Source organism: Mastigoproctus giganteus, chromosome 13 (assembly GCF_048544385.1).
Source record: "Mastigoproctus giganteus isolate SK-2022 chromosome 13, ASM4854438v1, whole genome shotgun sequence".
Taxonomy (NCBI): domain Eukaryota; kingdom Metazoa; phylum Arthropoda; class Arachnida; order Uropygi; family Thelyphonidae; genus Mastigoproctus; species Mastigoproctus giganteus.
In genome coordinates, this window is record NC_143587.1 from 79,581,564 (window position 1) to 79,604,402 (window position 22,839).

The 22,839-nt window shown below is 36.1% G+C and overlaps 1 protein-coding gene across 1 annotated transcript in view; it reads left to right on the plus strand.

Annotated features, from left to right (window-relative positions):
- LOC150076208 (dnaJ homolog subfamily B member 9-like) overlaps positions 1-20,417 on the plus strand; it is a 42,874-nt gene extending 22,457 nt beyond the window's left edge. The window contains exons 3-4 of the mRNA XM_090387030.1: positions 18,146-18,562; positions 20,183-20,417. Coding sequence (XP_090243156.1) covers positions 18,146-18,562; positions 20,183-20,253 — 488 coding nt within the window. The 3' untranslated portion in view covers positions 20,254-20,417. The remainder of the gene's footprint in view (positions 1-18,145; positions 18,563-20,182) is intronic.
- Positions 20,418-22,839: the final 2,422 nt, after the last annotated feature.

The following is a 22,839-nucleotide window of genomic DNA, read 5'->3' on the forward strand; positions in this document are numbered from 1 at the left end:
GATTTGATCTGCAACATCTCAGTGGTTAAATATTCAGCATGGCAGATTGTCCCTTTCTGTTACAGCCATTCCTCTGGCAGTGCAATAAACTGCATTGTGACAAAAAAAAGGTAAACTGCAGCCATTATCAATTTACTGCAGGATGGAAGCTTCCTGAGGGAAATGTACCATAATCTGTCACGCTGGTCCAGTGCAAGTTGGTAGATCAACTGTATTTAGCAGTCAGGGGCTTGAACCCCAATCTACTTAGAGCATGTGATACTGTACTCCCACTCCTGAGGTGCCTCCATAGTCAGGTGGGAAGGAGCAGCAGTGTGTAGCACATGCTTCTTGATTACACCGGAGCTCGAGCCCATCACCACCAAATATGGAGGATGCGGAAAGGTCAGAGAATGACCACCGCATATCCTGGAGCAATATGGCCTTAGTTGCTAATGCTCCTAAAAACCAAATAACGATAACAATCCCACTCCTGACCATTCGGCTAGGGAGGCAGTCCATTGTGATACCATAGTAAATATCAGATGTGACAGTTTGTTCAAAAAATATGGATCCAACTATCTTTCTTTGAGATTTACGATGCCAAACATTGAATTTATTGAGAATGTCAGACGGTTTCACAAAAACGTGCAGCATTCCAGCACTTAACATTCTCCAATTTTAACTTAACAAAGCCATTAAGGTGAAACTATACTTCATCAGCGAAATAAGTTTTATCCAAAATTTCAATATCTTCATAGCAAAGTAAACTTTAAAACAAGAATGCCATAATCTTTTAACATTATTTTGAGATTGAAACTCATATTTACTATGGATTTGATGTGGAAAAAGTTAAATGAAATGAGTTGAAATGAGTTAAAGGAAAAAGTTAAATGAAAACAGTGAAATGAGTTGAACCAAGTTGATATCCCTTTTTGAATGTTGAGTTTCTGTACAGAGATTTCTTTTGGGATTGCAAAATTGTTTATTTAATGTCATTTAAAACCTTGTTTGTAAGAACACTCCTTTCACGTTGCTTATTCCCAACTGATCCATACTCATAAAACATCTTAACTTGTGGCTTTGCATAGATTGTTAGTGTTAGGTAATTTTTCAATAATTTTTTGTTGACATTCACTGTAAAATTTTTCAAGTAAGATTCCACTAAAAGAAAAAATATTTCTCAATGACATATAACATACTAATTATTATTATTAGTAGTAGTAGTGGTGGTATATGATGCAAAAAAGCAAGCTTGTAAAACATCAGCCAAAAAAAAATAAATAAATAAATAAAACCTCTCCATATCACCTGCAGGAGTATGTTTTTTGAAATGGCATCTCCCTCCAATAATTTGTTTAGCTCTTCCTTCAATTTATTCAAACTACCTAATTCCACAACAACAACAGATGGAAGTTTGTTCCAACAATTATCTACAAGCTGGCTGAAGAAAAACCTCCACACATCTATCATGCAACCATCCTTCCTCAATTTGAATTATGCCCCCTTGTGTGCAATCTGAAGAAGAGGAAGAATTCCATCAGCATTGAGCTTTCTTAATCCATTCAAAGCCTTGAACATCTCAATCAGATCACCTTGCAGGTGCCTAGTCTCTAGTCACTGCAGTTTGCAGAATTAAAGCCTTTCTTGGTAAGACCACCCTGTCATTCCCTTCACTAATCTTGTTGTCCTTCTCTGCATCCATTCCAGACATCTACATCCTTCGTAAAATGAGGCCTTCGGACCTGTATGCAGTACTCGAGATGCAGCCTAACTACTGCCTTGTACAATGGGAAAATCACCTCCTTATCCCTGCTAGCAAAGTTCCTGTATAGCATTGACAAAACCCCATGAGCTGTCCTGGTAGCCTGTCTGCACTGCTCAGAGAACTTTGCATCTGACTGCACAATTACCTTCAGGTCTTTGTCATTTTCCAAAACCTTAAGTGTACCCTAAATATTAACATACCACACAGTTGGTATGTTGATCTGGGATTTCTGCTACCTGTGTGAAGTAAATTATATTTGTCCTTCAACTGCCATTTCTCACCTGATCTGCCTAATTTTTTTTACATCTTATTGCAGGAGCTTATTCCGATTACTGTTATTAATCACCCTAATAACCTTTGTATCATCTGCAGACTTAGATATAAAGCCTGATACACCTTCATCAATATCATTTATAAATATAGAAAACAGCAATGGGCCCAGCACTAAACCCTGGGGGACTCCACTAAAAACATTAAGTCCATGAAGAGCAGTGTCCATTAATTACCACACTGTCTTCTCCCACTCAATGATTGCTTTATCCAAAGCAGTAACTTGCACTTAATGCCACACTTCTCCAGTTTGTATAGCAGTCTTTTATGTGAAACAGCATCAAAAGTTTTCCTGGAATCCAAGTATATGATATGGAAATTATTTTTTGCATCCAGCTCCTTGTTACAGCATCATAGTATCCATTGAGCTTGGTCAGACATGATCACCCCTTAACAAATTCATGCTGTGACACTGCATAATTGCATTCCTGTCTAGCATTAAAATGGTCCTGCATTAATTCTTTAACCAGACTCCATTATTTTCCTTGGAACAGAGGTGAAGCTAACAGATCTGTAATGATGCACTTCAAACACAGTTTGCTACTAACTGAATTAATTCAAAACAGCCACTTCTTCCAGTTAGGTTAATATCTCCTGCTAGTGCCCTAACACAGTTACACCAACAGTCATTACTTGGTACCATTGTACTTGAATAATGTGGATTTACTTTTAAAATAAACTGTATATACAAGTTTTTATTATTATTTTTTTTAAATGGCTTGTATATATGGTATCATCTTGGGCTATTAGTCACAATTTTGAAATGAGAAACTCTTAATCAAAAAATGCATGTGCAACAAAGATGATTGTCACATTGCATTTTAAGCATTAAGTTAATGGTAAATAAACTAGTTGCTGACTTAAATTTACATGATGTACACTTCCATACAAATGGTATTAATGGCCCAACTTTGGAAGATTCTGATACACTTCAATCTATAGGACATTGATAATTTCACATAAATGAACAGTTTAAAAAAAAAAAATGCAACAGAGCAGTATTGCAAAGCAATTGTAAAAATAAAGTGAAGCAGCAATAAATATAAAAATCAATATTGAATATTTACCATCCTCTAGTAGGCATGGCAAAAAAAGAATCCTAGAGCTAGATTACTTTACTAGTTTACTTTATATATATATAAATGGGTATTCAGTGTAACTCTATAAAGGTAATGTTTAAAGAGTTGCATATGAAAAAAGTATACAGTTGATGAAATGGTTTCAGTGAATTCAAAATTAATAAATTGTATGACAGATGCACCTAAAAGCGCAAAGCAGCATTAAAGGATGCAAGAGTAAATATAAGTTGTATTAATATATTGAATTAAATATGTATAAATGGAAGTGATAGTTATACAAAGTGCCAGCAACTAGCAGGGTGAGGAAAGTAGAAAAAGTGTAGTAGATTATGAAAGGTGAAAGAATGTTAAAATCCTAGAGGTTATGATAAATGAAGAAAAATTATGGGCTTAAAATTACCAAACCAATATAAAGTGGGGGAACTGTAAAGGAAAATTAGTACATAAAAATAATAATATAATGCAAATAAAATGAAAATGTTATAGCTGTCATTAGATATGGAGGGAACATATTTAGAAAATGGTCGAATATAGGTAATGCATATATGCATGATCTAATGCCAGCAGAAATAATTATTAATACATGATCGGGTATTTCATCAGGGGACTACACCTAACCATGTATCAGGAACTGCATTTCTATACTTGACCATAATAGTAGAAGAAAAGTGAATGGCCAAAACAAGTCATGATAAAGAAATTAGCATTTTCTAATACAGTGTGGAAAAGGAATTTCTAATACAGTATGGAAAAGTCCCAATGCAGTGTAATTTATTGAGGTATAAATAATTTAGTTAAAATGAATATGTAGAATTTATTGTAGGATTTAATTTTGTGTAGATAGGAAATCAATTTTGAACAAGCAAATGGTATAAGGGTGAGGTATTAAATTGAGGAAGGGGAAGGGAAAAAGGAGTATTTTAAATAAATAAAGAAGAAAAATAGCATTAGTAAGGGCACATGATGCAAGAAGGCAAGCTTATATAGCATCAGCCAAAAAAAAAAAAAAAAACACACATGCTCCCCTTTTCATTTCTCATCCACATGCTCCAAATGTTTGTCTAGTTCTGCCTTGAATCTGTTTAAGCTATCAACTTCAATGACAGATGGAAGTGTGCTCCAGCAATCAACCACCTGCTGGCTAAAGGCAAACTTCCGCACATCTATCCAACTATCTTTCCTCAATTTGAATTTATGCCCTCTCAGGCAATTATTCAAACCATTAAAGGCTTTATACACCTCAATCAGATCACCTTGCAGATGCCTAGCCTCCAGACACTGTAATTTGTGCAAAACTTAAGCCTTTCTTCGTAAGAGCAACCCTTTGTTCTGTTCACTAATCTTGTTGCCTTTCTCTGTACTCGTTCCAACAGCTCTACATCCTTCTTAAAATGAGGCCTCCAGACCTGTATACAGTACTCAAGGTGTGGCCTGACCATTGCCTTATAAAAGGGGATAATCCCCTCCTTATCCCTGCTAGAAAAATTCCTGTATATCATTGACAACACACAATGGGCTACTGTTGCAGACCGTCTGTGCTGCTCAAAAAACTTCATATCTGCCTGCACAATTACCCCCAGGTCCTTTTCACTCTAACTGTCAGTGTAGTATGACGCAGTTGATACATTACTCTGGCGTTACTGTTTCCCATATGCAGCACTTTACATTTGTCAATGTTAAATTTCAGTTGCCATCTCTCAGCCCATCTACTCAACTTTTCTAGATCCTGTTGCAGCAGCGTACTGTCATTAGTGTCATTAACAACCCTGCCGACCTTCGTATCATCTGCAAACTTGGACATTAAGTCTGATATACCTGATGATATTTTAAGGAGTCCTTATGTGCTGTGATGTAATGACTAGATCGTAGATATAGCTTAACTTAATTTTTCAGCACTCACCTCATAGTAATCTGCTTAGTTGATTATAAGTTTTACCACGTACATAGTGGTTATGAGATTCTAAAAACTTACAGGGATTATAAATTTAAAAACTACGTTATGGGCTTTAAAAATTTTTCTAAGAAAGGAAAGTGCACCTTCCATTCTATGGTTGTCTGATTAAATTAAATGAAGTGGGATAAAAGCTAATAGTCGCGAACGAGCAACTTTCGAAATCGTCTTCAGTTAACTATAGTGGGAGGGGAAGATTGCGCGAGTGTGTTATATACAGGTTGAGTTCCCGAAATGCATTTCAGTGCATGTGAAAACTTAATATGTGCTAAATTCCAAATAGGGGAGAAGTTGGCGGGAATCTTGTTTAATATGTTAAGCGATGTGTGGTGCTTAAACCACTCAATGACGAGGTCTTCGTTTTGAAGGATTTTATAACTGGAATTTAGTTTAACTATTGTGATCGCTGAATCGATGAGTGGGTTATGATTATAAGATTGAACATGTTGTGTTAGTTCTGTACTTGCTAAATTAGATTTGAAGCTATTAAAGTGGTAGTATGCTTGAGTGTTAGAAATTTTTGATGTCCCAAATTTTGCTGTTGTACTGCCTATGTAACATGCTTGACAATCTGATTGGCATCTAATCAAATATATAATGTTATTATAATCTTGTGTCCCATAAAATGAACTATACACAACAGAAACACAATGCCCACCGAAGTTGAGAACTTCATACTAACGTCTAAGGAATTCTGTGCCCGCGCGTGATTGGCTACTGGGTAATGATGCCACATCCCGTGCCAGCACATGATTGGCTCTTCAATATTGCTGCGACATCACGTGCTGGCGCGTGATCGTATGTTGTCTTGTATGAATTGAATTTAGAACGCAACACATTCGCTGCCGGTCACAAGTCAGCATGCTATCGTGAATAGCATGGCACAGAAGGAGGAGACTGTCACCAGAAGCCAACTGTGTTTCCATGAATAAATGACGAAAGTAATCTATAGGTTTATCACCTGACACAGGTTGCAGCAAAGACTCGGATTTTGTAAAACGAAACTGTTTCATCAATGTTACGTCATTTTCCTACATGACGTTTTCCAACTCACCGGAATCCTGCTGTGGAAGTGTAGCCTCTTTCACAATATCTTCTTCATCTACACTTTCCGAATCCGAAGCGTCCTTTGGAAGGATATTTAAAAAAATATCTTCATTGTCGTAACTGACGTCACTGGGATATACATCAGATAACTCTTCCAACATTTTTACAATTTCTTCATCTGTAAGGGATTTTTTATATTGCAATTTTCTTCTTTTTAGGCACGACGACCTGCTAAACTATCATCTGCACAACTCGTATTACAAGGGTTTTCCCCATGTCATGTAACAAAATGTTCAACACCACATACAACTACATATAGTTTACGCCGACCGGGCTAGCCGGGTGGGTAAAGTGCCTGCCTGGCAACCCAAAGGTCGCGAGTTCGAATCCCGTCTCGGGCTTGGATCAAAGTACTGCAAAAAACCTTGGGCGACAGAATGTATTATGGCGACAGAAGCCGATGCACCAACAACTACCAAAAAAAATATATATATATAGTTTACACCCTTTACTTGACGCTGAAACAACTATACACAGCAGAAACACAATGCCAGCTGAAGTTGAGAACTTCATACTAATGTCTAAGGAATCCTGTGCCTGTGCATGATTGGCTACTGGGTAATGATGCCACATCCTGTGCCAGTGCGTGATCGGCTCTTCAATACTGCTGCGATATCACGTGCTGGCACGTAATTGGCAGCGAACATGTTATAAGATGTAAATATTAATTTGATATCTGTATTCTTAAAAATCTGTTGAAGTCATCTAGCATATTGTTGATGGTATGGGTGGGCAATAAGGGGTTTGTGTATCTTATTCATGCGGTTATTAATTTTGCTTGGGTTATTAGTATTATTATGGACTTTGGTGATGGTTTCATTTATTAGTTGGGTATTTCCTGTCGATCAATTTTTTGGTGAGGTATTGCAATTCTATAGATAGGTCTGTTTGTGTGTGACTATATTTGATAGCGTTGTATATCTGATTCTATAGAACTGCTTTTTTGATGTATAGAGGATAGTGTGAGTGGTAATGTAAGAATTTACCTGTATGTGTGTTCTTTTTGTATATTTTGGTGCCTAAAGATGTACCTATTTTGTATATAGTGAGGTTTAGAAAATTAATTTTATTATCGGTTTCTACTTCGAGGGTAAATTTGAGTCTCATGTGTTGTATTAAACGTGTTCAGTAAAGTATCGATAGTGGTTTTGTTGCCCATTAAGAGGACGTTGTCCGCATATCTCATATATAGTTTAATCCTGGGGGAAGGGGTTGGAGTATTTTTTTTTTTTTTTTTTTTCTTTTCTTCAATAGAAGCGAGGTAGATTTCGGATAAAGGGGCAGAGATACCGCGGCCCATGGGAAGGCCAAAAATTTGTTTGTAGATGTTATTTTGAAATTTAAATTGTTTGGCGTCAAGTAACAGTGATGTGAGTTCTAAAATGTCATTAATGTTTAAGTCAGTACGTCTTGTCAAAGTTTCATCTTTAATTAATAGTTCTTTAAGAGCCAGTAGCATGGTTTCGATGTGTACGTTTGTATATAGGGAGACGACATCGAAGGACGCAAGAATATCGTTTTCAGATATAGTCATGAAAGTTATACGTTCATGTGGCTGTTTAGTATTGTAGACCCTAAACCAAGAAAATCTCATTAAAGATGAAATGAGGAATATGGATAGATTAGCATAGGTAGACTGTTTATAGAAAACAATGGGTCTTAAAGGATAATCTTGTTTGTGGAGTTTGACTATTCCAAAAATGTGTGGGAGAATATTGCTGCGTATGCCTATTTGCTGGAGGCGGTATATAAATTAATTTGTTTGTTGGCTCTGAGTCGTCTTAGGATCCCATCAAGTTTATTTTTAAGTTTATTAATGTTAAACGTGTTGCAAACTCTGTATGTCGTTGAATCTGACAGGATGTGTAACATTTTCTTTATATATGTATTTTTGTCCATGATGTTATAATGTTCGGAATTTTCATGAAGTCTCGTATGTGGGTTAATTGTTGTTGGTGAATATTAGGTTGACTAGTTAATTGGAGTTAAAAACAGCATTGGTTTCATGTATGATATAATATTTATCTGGGTGGTTATCAAGTCTAGTTTGTATTTCAATCATGGTTTCTTTAACTGGGTAGTGGTTGCTGTTAATGGCGAAATTGAATCCATATTCTAGATTAGAAAGTTCATTAGGGGAAAATGTTTGTGTAGATACCAAAAATACTTTTAAAAAATACCCTTTTATTATACACCAAGCCTCTATTGCTACAATTAAAGCTGAATTATAGAAAAGATACAGAGAAAAATATCTCCTTTTAGATCAAATACATACTCTCAAATTCAAGCTTAAAAGAGAACTAACCCCCACGACTTGGTACAATTATGTGCAACAGAACAACACATGAATTCAGGCAACTAAGTCAGATTACACAAAAGCACACCAAGAAATGGGATACACTCACCAGAAGACACAAAAAAAATCTCCAACAATTTGGTTGTTAACATCTCTACACAAACATTTGTGTAGAGATGTCTCCCTATATACAAACGTACACATCGAAACCATGTTACTGGCTCTTAAAGAACTATTAATTAAAGACGACACTTTGATAAAATGTACTGACTTAAACAGTAATGACATTTTAGAACTCGCGTCACTGTTACTTGACGCCCAACAATTTAAATTTCAAAATAACATCTACAAACAAATTTTCGACCTTCCCATGGGCCTCGGTATCTCTGCCCCTTTATCCGAAATCTACCTCGCTTCTATTGAAGAAAAAATACTCCAACCCCTTTCCCCCAGGAATTAAACTATATATGAGATACGTGGATGACGTCCTCTTAATGGGCAACAAAACCACTATCGATACTTTTCTGAACACTTTTAATACAACACATGAGACTCAAATTTACCCTCGAAGTAGAAACCGATAATAAAATTAATTTTCTAAACCTCACTATATACAAAATAGGTACATCTTTAGGCACCAAAATATACAGAAAGAATACACATACAGGTAAATTCTTACATTACCACTCACGCCATCCTCTGTACATCAAAAAAGCAATTCTATACAATCAGATATACAACGCTATCAAATATAGTCAATCTTATAATCAATATAGTCAATCTTATAATCATAACCCACTCATCGATTCAGCAATCACAATAGTTAAACTAAATTTCAGTTATAAAATCCTTCAAAACGAAGCCCTCATCATTGAGTGGTTTAAGTGCCACACATCGCTTAACATATTAAACAAAAAGATTCCTGCCAACTTCTCCCCTATTTGGAATTTAGCAAATATTGCGTTTTCACGTGCACTGAAATGCATTTCGGGAACTCAACCTGTATATAACACACTCACGGGCTCTTACCTCCCCACTATAGCTAACTGAAGACGATTTCAAAAGTCGCTCATTCACGGCTATTAGCTTTTATCTCACCTCATTTAGTTTATTTTAATTAGACAACCATAGAATGTTTACATTCTGTGGTTGTCTAATTAAAATAAATTAAATTAATTTAATTATTTAAATTAATATTTTTAAATTTAATTATTTTATTTAATTTAATAAATTAAATAATTAAGGAAAGGTGCACTTTCCTTTCTTAGAAAAATTTTTAAAGCCCATAACTTAATTTTTAAATTTATAATCCCCGTAAGTTATTAGAATCTCATAAGCACTATGTACGTGGTAAAACTTACAACCAACTAAGCAGATTACTATGAGGTGAGTGCTGAAAAATTAAGCTAAGCTATACTACAGTCTAGCCTGATATACCATCATTAATGAATACAGAAAAGAACAATGGACCCAACACTGAACTCTGGGGGACTCCACTAATAACATTAGTCCACGAAGAGCAGTGACCATCGATTACCACTCTCTGTCTTCTCCCACTGAACCATCCCTTTATCCATAGCAGCAATTTGTCTCCAATTCCACACTGCTCCAATTTGCTCAGCAGTCTTCCATGTGCAAAAGATAGAAGTAGATATAGTGATAGAAGTACGATAGTAGGAACATTCGTTTCGCACTAATAGTTCAATGAATGGGAAGAAATTAGAAATAGACAGCAGAAAGAAAAAAAACATAGAAAAGATAATTAAAAGACAAGGTTGGGCTTCACAACCCTCAGCAAGCTTAGTGTCTTTTAATTACTTTTTCTATGCTTTTTATCTTTCTGCTGTCTATTTCTAATTTCTTCCCATTCGTTGAACTATTCGTGCAATACCAGTGTGAAATGAAAGTTCCTACTTCTATCGCTATTTTTCATCTTTATTTATTTAAAATACTCCTTTTTCCCTTCCCCTTCCTCAATTTAATACCTCACACTTATACTATTTGCTGTTCTAAATTGGTTTCCTATCTACACAAAATTAAATTCTACATATTCATTTTAACATTTTTCTATTTTAACCAAATTATTTATACCTCAATAAATTACACTCCATTAGGACTACCTTGTCCATACTGTATTAGAAAGTGCTAATTTCTTTATCGTGACTTGTTTTGGCCATTCACTTTTCTTCTACTACTATGGACAAGTATAGAAACGCAGATCCTGATACATGGTCAGGTGTAGTCCCCTGATGAAATACCTGATCATCTATCAATAATTATTTCTGCTGACATCAGATCATGCATATTTGCATTACCTATATTCGACCATTTTCTAAATATGTTCTCCCCCATATCTGATGACAGCTATAACATTTTTATTTCTATTTTATTTGCATTATATTATTATTTTGATGTACTAATTTTCCTTTACGGTTTCCCCCACTTTATATTGGCTTGGTAATTCAGCCCATAATTTTTCTTAATTTATCCATACCCTCTAGGGTTTTAACATTCTTTCACCTTTCATAAATCTACTACACTTCTTTTTGTACTTTCCTCACCCTGCTAGTTGCTGGCACTTTGTATAACTATCACATCCATTTATGCATATTTAATTCAATACATTAATACAACTTACACACACACACAAACTGGTGTTCAAAGAAAGTGAACCACCCCTTAAAATTGTAATTGTCGTCCGAATAATGTAAGTATATGGCAATATTTCTTACAAATTACATCAGATAATATGGATACACGTAGGTGATGATGTAATGTTGCATCAACTGTTACTTTCAGCTATATAAGCATACTCTGCAAGAGTTGCAAACATTCCTTGCTTGTGTCAGGATGGTGACTTACATGAGGACAGATGTTCTTCCCATCATATTGCTTATAGAATGTCTTATAATCAGTTTACAGTGAGTAAATTTCTTTCCAAACTCAAGAATACTGGTTCTGCTAATAGGCAAAAAAGGAACCGGATGCAAACAAGTTTCTATGCCAAAACAGGGCTGCGTTTTTAAGTGCTTGTGCCTTAAAAACTGTAAAGCTTCTTCGTCTGAGCTGAAAGGAGAATGGGAAATGCATACAGGAGTGGTAGCAAGTGCAGTAACAGTCAGACGACACCTCTTCAAAAATGGACTTGTAGCCTGTCGTCCTAAGAAGCCACTCCTCACACAAAAAATGAAAAAGGCCTGATTAATTTAGTTTAAGGAGCATGTCTAATGGACCCCCCTGAGCAGTGGAAGTTAGTTATTTTCTCGGATGAGAAGGAATTCAACCTGCATGGCTCTGGTGGGAGACAAACGATTTACCGTAGATATGGTGAAGAATACTATCCAGACTGTATGGTGTCTACAGTGAAATTCCCTACCAGCCAGGGCGCCTCCGTAGCCAGGTGGGAAGGAGCAGCAGTGCGTAGCACACGCTTCTTGATTAGACCGGGGTTCGAGCCCATCACCACCAAATACGGAGGATGCGGAAAGATCAAGGGAATGACCACCGCATATTCCCGGAGCAACATGGCCTTAGTTGCTAATGCTCCTAAAAACCAAATAACAAACTCTACCAGCCAAATGACATGGGGGGTGCATTTTGTATTGCGGAGTAGGTCACCTGCAGGGTATAAAAGGTTCTTTAAATGCCAATGGATACCTGGCTATACTGGAAGGCAAATTGCTGCCAACCATTAAAGACCATTTCAATCTGCCAAGTAACTGCATCTTTCAAGACAACTCTGCTCCTTGTCATCAGGCGAAAAGTGTAAGTAGCACTTCTCTAGTTACTTTAGCTTTATTTCTGCATTAGAGGTTTGGTAGTAATGTGTTTACATTTGTTACAGGTGAAAAAATGGTTGGAAGAACAGTCCATTACAACTCTTAGCTGGCCAGGAAACAGCCCGGCCGGACCTGAATCCTATAGAGAACTGTTGGCATGAATTGTGTGGAATCTGCAGTTGCCAGAAAGAAACCAAAGACCCTTCGTGAACTTGAGGAAGCCATAATTTGTGTTTGAAACCATGAACTATGAGTTGATTATCTTCAGAATTTGATCTTGTCAATGCCTCGACAGTGTGCTGCTGTCATCAGGGCCAGAGGCAGTTCAAGTAAATATTAGTTTGCATCTGGTGAACTTTTCATTTTGTTTTCCATTTAAAATGATAAACTGAAGAAAACTGAGAGCTTCTGATAACATTTCAGCCAAAATTGTCATTGTATAAAGGTTGCAAGTGCTCATTTTGGAATATTTTGAGAGCACCTGTCAAATATTACTTAGCTTTGCCTTAACTATTAATAAAAATCTTTTGTTTATATATCTATTAGTGATGCTAGTCATTAATGTAACATACCATTGTGAAAAAGGTTTAGAAATATGAAATTCCTAGGTGTGAAATATGAAATTCCTCTTTGAACACCAGTGGGTGTGTTTTATTATTTTTTTTAAGCTTAAAGATAAGAAATATGTGAAAATGGTAAATATTATAATTTTATTCTTCATTCAGACATTGTTCTCGCAGATAGCACAGAAGTTTTGAATCCCATCAATGATAAGAGGAACTTTTATGGGCTTTTTTTCACCCCATAGTGAGTTAGGCAGTCTTAAGTGAGGATAATCAGGTTTTTTGTTTAGCAAAAGAGGAAATTGATCAGAGAACATGTGCAATTTATGGATATAACCATTGAATACACCATAAATTGTCAAACTAATAGAGTAAGCTTATCTGCAAAAAGAACTAAACCTCGCAAACACTTCCTAGTTCATTTCACAAATATACGTGGTCTCAATTGTAACCTCAACAATGTCCATTTCCAATTGCAGTCTGCCAGACCCCATGTACTTTTTCTGACACAATCTCAGTTATCAGTTGATTCAACTACTGCTCATCTCAATTGCCCTAATTATTCACTGTATGATTCCTTTCGCCTCAAAGGTGGTACTTGTGCATATGTCTGTTCTGATATTCCCTGTCAGAGACTTTGTAATTTAGAATCTCCTCTTTTCGATCTTCTCTGGCTTAAAATCTCTCTACCTCATTGTGTCAAATTCATCTGTTGTCTCAACCGTTCTCCTAACTCCACTAATCACTTGGAACTCTTTGAATTCCTCTCTTTGAAACTTGACTTTCTCCATTCTAACTTTCCTAACAGTGAGGTAATTTTCCTTGGTGATTTTAATGTTCACAACTCCAGCTGGCTTTCGTTTTCTAGTCACACCGACCCGGCTGGTCGAGATGTTGAGGCTTTTGAAATTATGAATGACCTTGCACAGATCATTCATTTACCTAAAAGAATACTGGACAATCCAAACCATACAGCCAACGCACTTGATCTTTTTCTCACAAGCAACCCTTCTAAGTACACGGTCGAAGTGAGTGGTCCATTAGGCACCTCAGGTTACAATTTGGTGATTCTCTTCTCCAATGGAGCCTTTATTTGATGGCTATTCCCAACCTCATATTGTTTGGCATTGCAAGAATGCAAAATGGGATGACCTGCAAGATTTCTTTTCTTCATTTCCTTGGTCGGATTACTGTTTCAAAACTTCTGATGTCAACGTTTGCTCAGATCGTGTCAGTGAAATTATTCATGTAGGAATGGAATCCTTTATTCCACACTCCACTTTAAATTCTCGTTATTTATCTAAACCGTGGTTTTCTAATAAATGTGTTACGGCTGTTCACGAGAAGAACATTGCATATTGTAATTGGCTTATTTCCAATTCCTCTGTTTCATTTTCTGCCTACACCAAAGCTCGCAACAATTCTAAAGCAGTTATTAATCAGTCCAAACTAGATTTTGAACAGGCTAAGAGTAGAAAAGTTGCTTCTTGCCCTAATGTTAGTCGAGCAATCTGGTCTCTTGCCAAAGCTATTGGCCACAACTTTTTCCCATCTCTGCTCCCACATCTGTCAAAACCAGATGGTTCTGTTTTCACTTGTTGGCATAAAGGTCTTCTAAGGTTGTTGTTGTTGGCATAAAGGTCTTCTAAGTAAGCTTCCTTCTTATGGTTTGCCAACTATTTTTTGTAATTGGTTATCCAGTTTTCTCTCTGATCACTCACTGAGGGTGATGGTAGATGGCTCTGTCTTCTAACTTCTCCATTAATGCTGGTGTCCCCCAACGTTCAGTTCTTTCCCCCACTCTTTTCCTCTTATATATTAATGACCTTCCATTGACTGGAAATCCTATCCATAGGTTTGCTGATGATAGCACATTGCATTCCATTTTCCATTTTGAGAAACCTTGCCCTGCTCAATCAGCTTCAATCTCTCGAATATCTGCTACCAATTCCTTAAATGCCGATCTTCAGGTAATTCTGCAGTGGGGCAAAGACAGCTTAGTTGATTTCAATCCTTCTAAAACTCAGTTTTGTCTTATATCTCGCACAAAGGATTCTTCTGCTTCTATGCTTATCTTTGGTGACACTCTGATTTCGAGTCAAAATGATATATCTTTTGGGGATTACCCTGACTTCTAATCTCTCTTGACACAAGCACATTACAAATATTGCTTCCTCTGCATCTCAAAAACTTGGTTTTCTCTTTCACTCTTGGCGTTACTTTTCTTCCAAACAGCTGTTCACTCCGTACAAATCGCAAATCCACCCTACCATGGAATATGCACCCAAAACCTCTCTCAGGCTTCTAGATTCCATTCAGAAGAGGGCAGTTAGATTAATTAATGACTCCTCTCTAACAGACTCTGCACTCTGTCTCATAAATGTACTGTTTCTGCTGCATGCCTTTTCTACAGATACTTCCATGGGCACTGTTCTTCTCTCTCTTTCAAAACAGTCTGACCATGTGCTTCCACCAGCCAATATCCATTTACTGTCCAACTTCAAACTCACAGAACCAACTTTTCATCTTCCACGTTTATTCAGCTGCCATTTCCTGGAACAGCCTTCCTTCATAAGTTTTTCCTGAAAATTATAGTCTATAGAAGTTCAAGTCTAATATCAACAAATATCTTCTTTCGTCTTCTCAACCTCCAACCCAAGCACGGTACTAAGTACTATAGGTTCTAATACCTCTCGTTTGGGGTTTCCATAAAAAAATAAATAAAAAAAAAAAAAACATGGGTAGATGCAGTAATTTTCAGGATGCCCCAATGTCACAGTTTTCAATTTTTTATTATTACTTTTCGCTAAGGTAAAAAAAAAGCCAACACAAGAACCATGGGAAACTTTTTCTTGTCAAAAGTGTTTCCCGGTACCACAGCTTCTCCCTGCATTCTTGGTAAACAGATGGTGCATGTTATTAGTAGTAGAAGTTGATAACGATATATTGATTAGTTTTTCTTATTATTAGAAGCAGATTATTGGAGTTCGTGGGTGGGCTGAAATTTACTTATGGGTACACACTTCCAGACTGCCTCAGTCTTAGGATGTTTATCATCCCCTTCCCTCTGTTTTAACCCGATACGAAAATGACTTCTACTGCAACTACTGATAACACACCGTCTGTAGAAGTCATTTTCGTATCAGGTTAAAACAGCGAGAAGCGGGGATAAACAACCTAAGACTGAGGCAGTCTGGAGAGTGTACCCATAAGTAAATTTCAGCTGAGAAGGCATTACACTCGTGAACTCCAATAACCTGCTTTTAATAATGAGAAAAAACTAATCAATACATTGTTATAGACTTCTGCCGATAACGCGCACCATCTGTTTACTGAGAATGCGGAGAGAAGCTGCAGTACTGGGAAACACGTTTGACCGATAAAGTTACCCGTGGTTCTCGTGTTGGCTTTCTTTACCTTTGCCTTACTTTTTTATTATTACGCTGACATATTAGCTAATAAAAACAAAGGTTTAAGTAATAACAGTCCTTGTTATCCAAAACTCTTGTTTTCTGAATGCTGTACCACAGACCTTTGGGTAGCGATGCAGGCAAAATCAACAGATAACCAAAACAGTATTGAAAATTAACAGAGGGAATGGAGGACATTTTGCACACTGAGCCATAAAGAATTTTTTAGGGATATATTTTCCCAGTTAAAAAGATTTATAGATTGAAAGTGGATACCATACTGGAGCAATACTGAAATTCACAGATTTTCTGTATGATAAGTTACCTAATAAGATATAATATGCTGTATCACTATAATTATTAACATTGTTGACAGCATCACGTTCTGTAACTTCTGCCAGTCCCTTGGTCACACACGCTACTCTCAATCAGAAAATTCCAAAGGGACAGGCAGAAGTTGAATGTTATGTTGTTAATAAAGGTAATAATTACCTTTATTAACAACATAATTGGCAATTTATCTGTTAATGGATATAACTTACAAAGGTAACAACTCTTCAAGTCATGATGAGCTATCTGTGTTCCTTAGCATGTATATGCATGTTTGATTCAGATTACCCCCAGGGTCTCACGTCTGGTGAGTATGGGCTTGGCACACCCAGGGTTCTGAGCTGGATATTATCTTGGTGATTTCTCTCTCTGTAATATGGAAAATTTTTTTTTTTGGCCGGTGCAGCATAAGCATCAGGCTTCCTTGCACTTATATGGATAATAATAATTGTTCCAGTATAAACATATGGAATGGTCAGATATGTTTTGATTATGTACCATACAAATAAAATTTGGCATATTTTCAGACTAATATATATTATACCCCCAGGGGCTCACATCTGGTGAGTATGGGCTTGGCACACCCAGGGTCCTGAGCTGGATATCATCATTCTTCTCTTTCTTGGTGATTCCCTTCTATTTCTGACCCCTCTCTCTCTCGGGGGTAACTTAGATTTTTTTTTTTTTTTTTTTTTGGCTGGTGCAGCAAAAGCCTCAGGCTTCCTTGCACCATGTGGTAATTATAATACTATTAATAACCAACCTTAAAGAAACTAAAAACATGGGATGTTATCTTTAGCAAAACAGACAGGAAAAATGAACTGATTCTCACTTTATTATATAGCAGCTCACCTCCTAGACTCAGTGACACAATTCCAAAAATCTTACCTTGAAAAACACAGCTAAGCTGCCACAGTAATTCTACTAGATATTTAAGAAGGGGGGGTTTGAAAAAATTTGTATTCACCTAGAAGCAGTTGTGATAGAAGGTTGAAACAAATAATTCAATCAGACTGTGCAGTAATGATGCATGCAACTTGTATCTAACTTATATGTATTTATACATGTAATAAATGTGATAATGATGCTATTGTTTTCAATGGTTTATCTGAATTATAAAAACTTAAGTAACATGTCTAACAGTGATTCATAATGCTTTTATTTGGATTCTCAGCAGATTTCAGCATTTCTCACAAGCAAAAAACTATCCTTATTGGGTTTACTATACTGCCACAACAACTTAATGATCTTGAAATTATTTTCAATATAGATGGACTGTCTTAGAAAACCTGCATTAAAATGTGAAAAGCATATCAGAATAATTTGTATATCCTAGGAAAATTCTTCGTTTTAGTTAGTGATCGGAATCTTCAGATTAAAAAGCAAACTAGTGTAAGCTGCTGATTATTAGCTATTGGAGAATGGTAAAAAAAAAAAAAAAAAAGTGTATGTATGCATGCATGCATTGTTTAATTTCATTCAGACTTTTTACATATTACTTGGAACAATTGCTATTTTTTTTTTGTTGTAAATTAGTACAATTTTTTTTTCAGCATATGAAGTTTTGTCCGACCCAGAAAAGAGAAAGAAATATGACCAGTTTGGAGAGGCAGCATTTGACAATGAAGGTAGCAGCAGCAGTGGAGGAGCACACTTTCATTTTAATTTTGATGACTTTTTTCGGAATTTTGACGATGCCTTTGCTTTTCATTCTGACCAAAGAGGAAGAGGACATCATGGACATGGCCATGAACAGCAGCAACATGGGTACAGATTCTCATTTGGAAGCAATGGTGGATTTTTCAATTTTGATGATCTCTTTGATGATATAGGACCTGAAGAGGGGCCATTTGGATTTGGAGATAGTTTTCATCCATTTGGAGGTGGAGATTCCTTTTTTGGTACCCATTATGGCCATCCACAACATGTACAGGAACAGTTCAGAGCCCACCGTTCATATAGTTCTTCGAGTAAGTATTGTGAAGAAAAAAAATTAAATCAAAGATTCTATTAAAATGTAGAGGTTAATGACAAAGGGAGTGAGAGCGTGAGAGAGAGTGTGCGCAAGAGAGTGCGTGTGCATGCATATATAAGGCATATAGCAGAATTTGAGTATCACTGACACGGAGTGGAATGATTGTGAGGAATTATTAATGATTGCTCACATACAAATTCACTTCTATAGTGGCTGGCTGGCCAAGCTTACTGCCACATTTTTGGGAGAGATTTTGCAGGGATTGCTTGGTAAAGTTAATCTCCGAATGAGATTTGATGTGCAGTTCATGTATGATGGTGCTCTTGCACATTTCAGCTGACAAGTAAAGGCAAAAAGTGATTCTACCTGTCCACTCAGTTGAATAGGTTGGGAAGGTCCTGTTGCTTTGCCAGCATGGTTACTTGACATAATAGTTATCTTTTTTTTTTTTTTTTTGTTAGTTGTTGGCACATCGGCTTCTATGACTATAATGCACCTTCCAAAGTTTTTGCATTTTACTCTGATCCAAGCCCGAGGTGGGATTCGAACCCACGACCTTTGGGTTGCCAGGCAGGCACTTTACCCACCTGGCTAGCCCAGTCAGCAGTTATCTTTTGCCTACTTCCTATGGGGCTATTTAAGTTGCATGAAACAGAAATTCTACCTACTGCAGAACTGCAACAATGAATAGAATCTAAATATCAAGCCACACCACTGAAGGAGTATTTAGGCATGCTCAGCAGTCATTGATTTGGTGAGCTAAGGTCTGTTCAAGTTTGAGAAGATAGATCCTGACAGCAGATGATTCTTAAAAGTTAAGAGGGGTGAATGATATGCTTGCTTGCTACAAAGAAATCTAAGATGAAAAGAAAAAAGCACCCTCCAGTCATCCATTAATATGTTCTTTCGTAAGGTTGAGCAGCCGACCCCTTCTAAATCTCCAAGCCCTCAACCTCCGCAGTGGCATTCTTATCAGATGAAGACGTTGATTCTGGCAACGATGCTCGAGAAGTAAAACTTACTGACGTTATGCCTGTCTCCTCTTTTTTTTGTAATTTTATAATTTTTAAATTTTTTTAAATTGCATGCTTGTGTAATTTTTCCTGTGCATGAGATAAAAAATTGAATAAATACAATAAATAATTCTATTTACATGTTCGTCAGACATTTCTTTTTTGATTCAATCAATTCAGCGAGCACAGTTGCGAGTGCTGCACTGGCATGGGGGAAATTCCGACTTGTGTAGCAACCCTTACAGAAGTTGGGGAGTTCCTGTAATATTTTATTAACTGATTTACCAGGCTTTACTTGAGTAGGATTTTCTTTCTGCCAGTCATTTGGATTTAGTTGTTAAAAACAAGTTCTGAAATTGGTCTGGGCTGAGGAATTGTTCACGAGCATTACTCCCAGCTGGTTTGTTACGATACAATAACAACTGCAATCTTTGCATTAAAGGTGAAGCACTAAAGATAGTAGGCATGGAAAATCTAATGTTGGTAGCTGTAATATGGTATTTTATAGTTAGAAAACCATAAACTCCCTCAAGTTACTTTATAATTACCCTACATATATGCAGAATATAGCTAATTATATATATGTAATTTACTTTTCATAGGTGGAGGACGTTGCAAAACTGTCACTCAGAGGGTTGGCAATATGATTACAACATACACACAGTGTTCCTGAGTGTAAATTGAAGAGGATATTCTACCGAAATTCTCGTTGCTTCCAAAAAAAAGTTAATGTTTATAAAAAAGATAACTTAAATGTAACTTAAGTAAAATTTTTAAAGTGTATTTAAATGTACAGTGGTATGTGTAGTTTGTGTAATGCAAGTCCTGAAATAATATGAAGTGAAATGTGAAAGTTTTTCCTTTTTTGTAATTTTATTGTTTCTTAACTCGTAGATTTGAAATAATATTTTATTCTGATTTGTAAAATAAAAATGTTGATAGTGAAATCAATTGAACTCTGAGTTATCTAAAATCAAAAATAATTTGCATGTTCTAGACAGAATGTGAAGCTTATTTATAAAAGACTGAAAATATAAAGAACTGGCATTAATTAAAAAAATTTTGTACCAGATACTTTTTTTGTCCTGCCACTAGCATATTTAACGGTTTTACATTTTAAGTCATCGGCAAGCGTTAAAAATGTTTTAATTTTTAGATATTAATAAATTTCATTGATAATAATATAACATTTTTATTTTATTAATAATAATTACATATCAGTTAATAAAATATTGGTCTGTGATGACTAAAGTAGGATATATAATTTTTACATTGAAGAGATTTTAGTTCATGACTAATATACCATCTATAATTGTTCAATTATGTGTAGTATTTATCGAAAGATTTGATGACATGCCCAAGTCGAAGAATGTTTTCATAAATTTGCAGAACTCTTTTCCAACTTCAGAGCTTAATTGTAAAGAAAAAAATTACATTCAATCTGAAAACACCAGGTGACTTGAAACCAGATTGTGTTTTTGAATTAATGCATTTCCCAGTTTCCGAAAGGTTTTTTGATCTTAAAACCTTAATATTTTTGTTTTTAAATTCCTTAGCTTTCCAACGATATGCTATACATTCACATTATCCCATTTATTACGTGAGAAAATTTTGTTGATCACATGTTCATATTTTCCACTATCCTGGAAAAACTACTGCAATTTTCAGAGGTTTGAAAGTTTTTTTTCTCTAGTATAGAACTAAGATGAAGCACCTTGCAAAATTTCATTATATTTGGTCCAGATGAAGATAAATTATTGTTGCTATCATACAAGTATGATTGCAACACAATACAAGTTACAATAATTTGCTTCTGGCGGAGCTGAAGAATTTTTGGAATAAAGAATTTTTCATCTTCAGAATTTTTGGAACACCAGTAAAAACGTTTTTAACGTCAATATGCCAGTAAAATGCATACCTTCCCTCATCATGCCCAAAAGTTGCAATTTATAGAGACAGTCATAATTTGGCTTGTGCAGCAAAGCCAAATTATACACTGTCATTTAAGTATAGTAAGTACCAATCCAACCTTTGAATTTCTCCAAGCAGTTGGCCTTAATTACTTACAGTAACTTATTCTAGTAATTAACAACTCACTGACTAAACTGGAAAAAATAAATATAATTCAGTCTGTCTCTTCAACCATAATTTAAAATTTGTGACCTCTAGTTATAGTATCATTAATAACCCTGAAAACTGCACTTTTATTTTTACTATTCCCTCTCAGATCCTTATAGACCTCAAGCAGATATTCTCTAAAGTACCCAGTTATATATGATATCATTATTTCTTTGTTTAACTTAAATAAGAAATCCATGAGTAGTTGTCACATGGACTTGAGTCTGGTGATGATCATCTGTATCCAAAGTGTGCAAGAAATCAATCAGACAGAACTCGTGAAAATGCCCACTGAAAACATTAGCTTAGTAAATAGTTTTAGGAGCATTAGCAACAAAGGCCATATTGCTCTTTGCATTATACTATTTGTAAATTGCATGTGTTCTGTAGTCTATTTTCTGCTTGCTGGACAGAAAACCAGAGTTTTCCAAAAAAAAAAAAAAAACCATGCTATCCTCTCCTGAGATGGACTAACTCAGCCACGTTGTGAAAAAGGCCCATAAAAATTCCTCCAGTCATCGACGGGACTCTAAGTTAGGTCTTTTCCACCTGGTGTGGGGAAGGCAGCAATTCTACCAACTGTGCTACCCATGAGGGCAAATAACATTCAGCACAGTATTTGCTATATGTGATCAAAATGCTGAAGTCCTTAACTTGTTGAAAAAATGTGTTCAAAATTGATCACAGTACCCTAAAGGAAATGAATTAATTATTCAAGATGCAATTAATGGTCACAAGTCACTGTAAAATTGATCCAACAATAACACAAGCCAAAACACCACATCTGAGGGTACAGTTGTCTCCACTATGCTGGGCCAGATGAAAGTTATGCAGGGTCTTTTAGTTAAAAAAAAAAAAAAAAAAATATATATATATATACAGGGTGATTCACTACCAGTGCGACAAACTTGCAGGAGGTGTAGGGGGCACAAAGACGAATCGGAATCACATAGCATTGCAGGGTCCGAAATGCCTTCGTCATGCGGTAGAGGACATTGAACGGGACGTCACGTGAACAGCGATCCCGCTGGAAGTCAGCATTTGCGAATCGTTTCTGTTGAAGAAACCAAGTAGCAAAAGTCCTCCGGAGTGGATAATCTGCAGGCTCCAATGATTGGACACGATGCTGATGGTATGAACT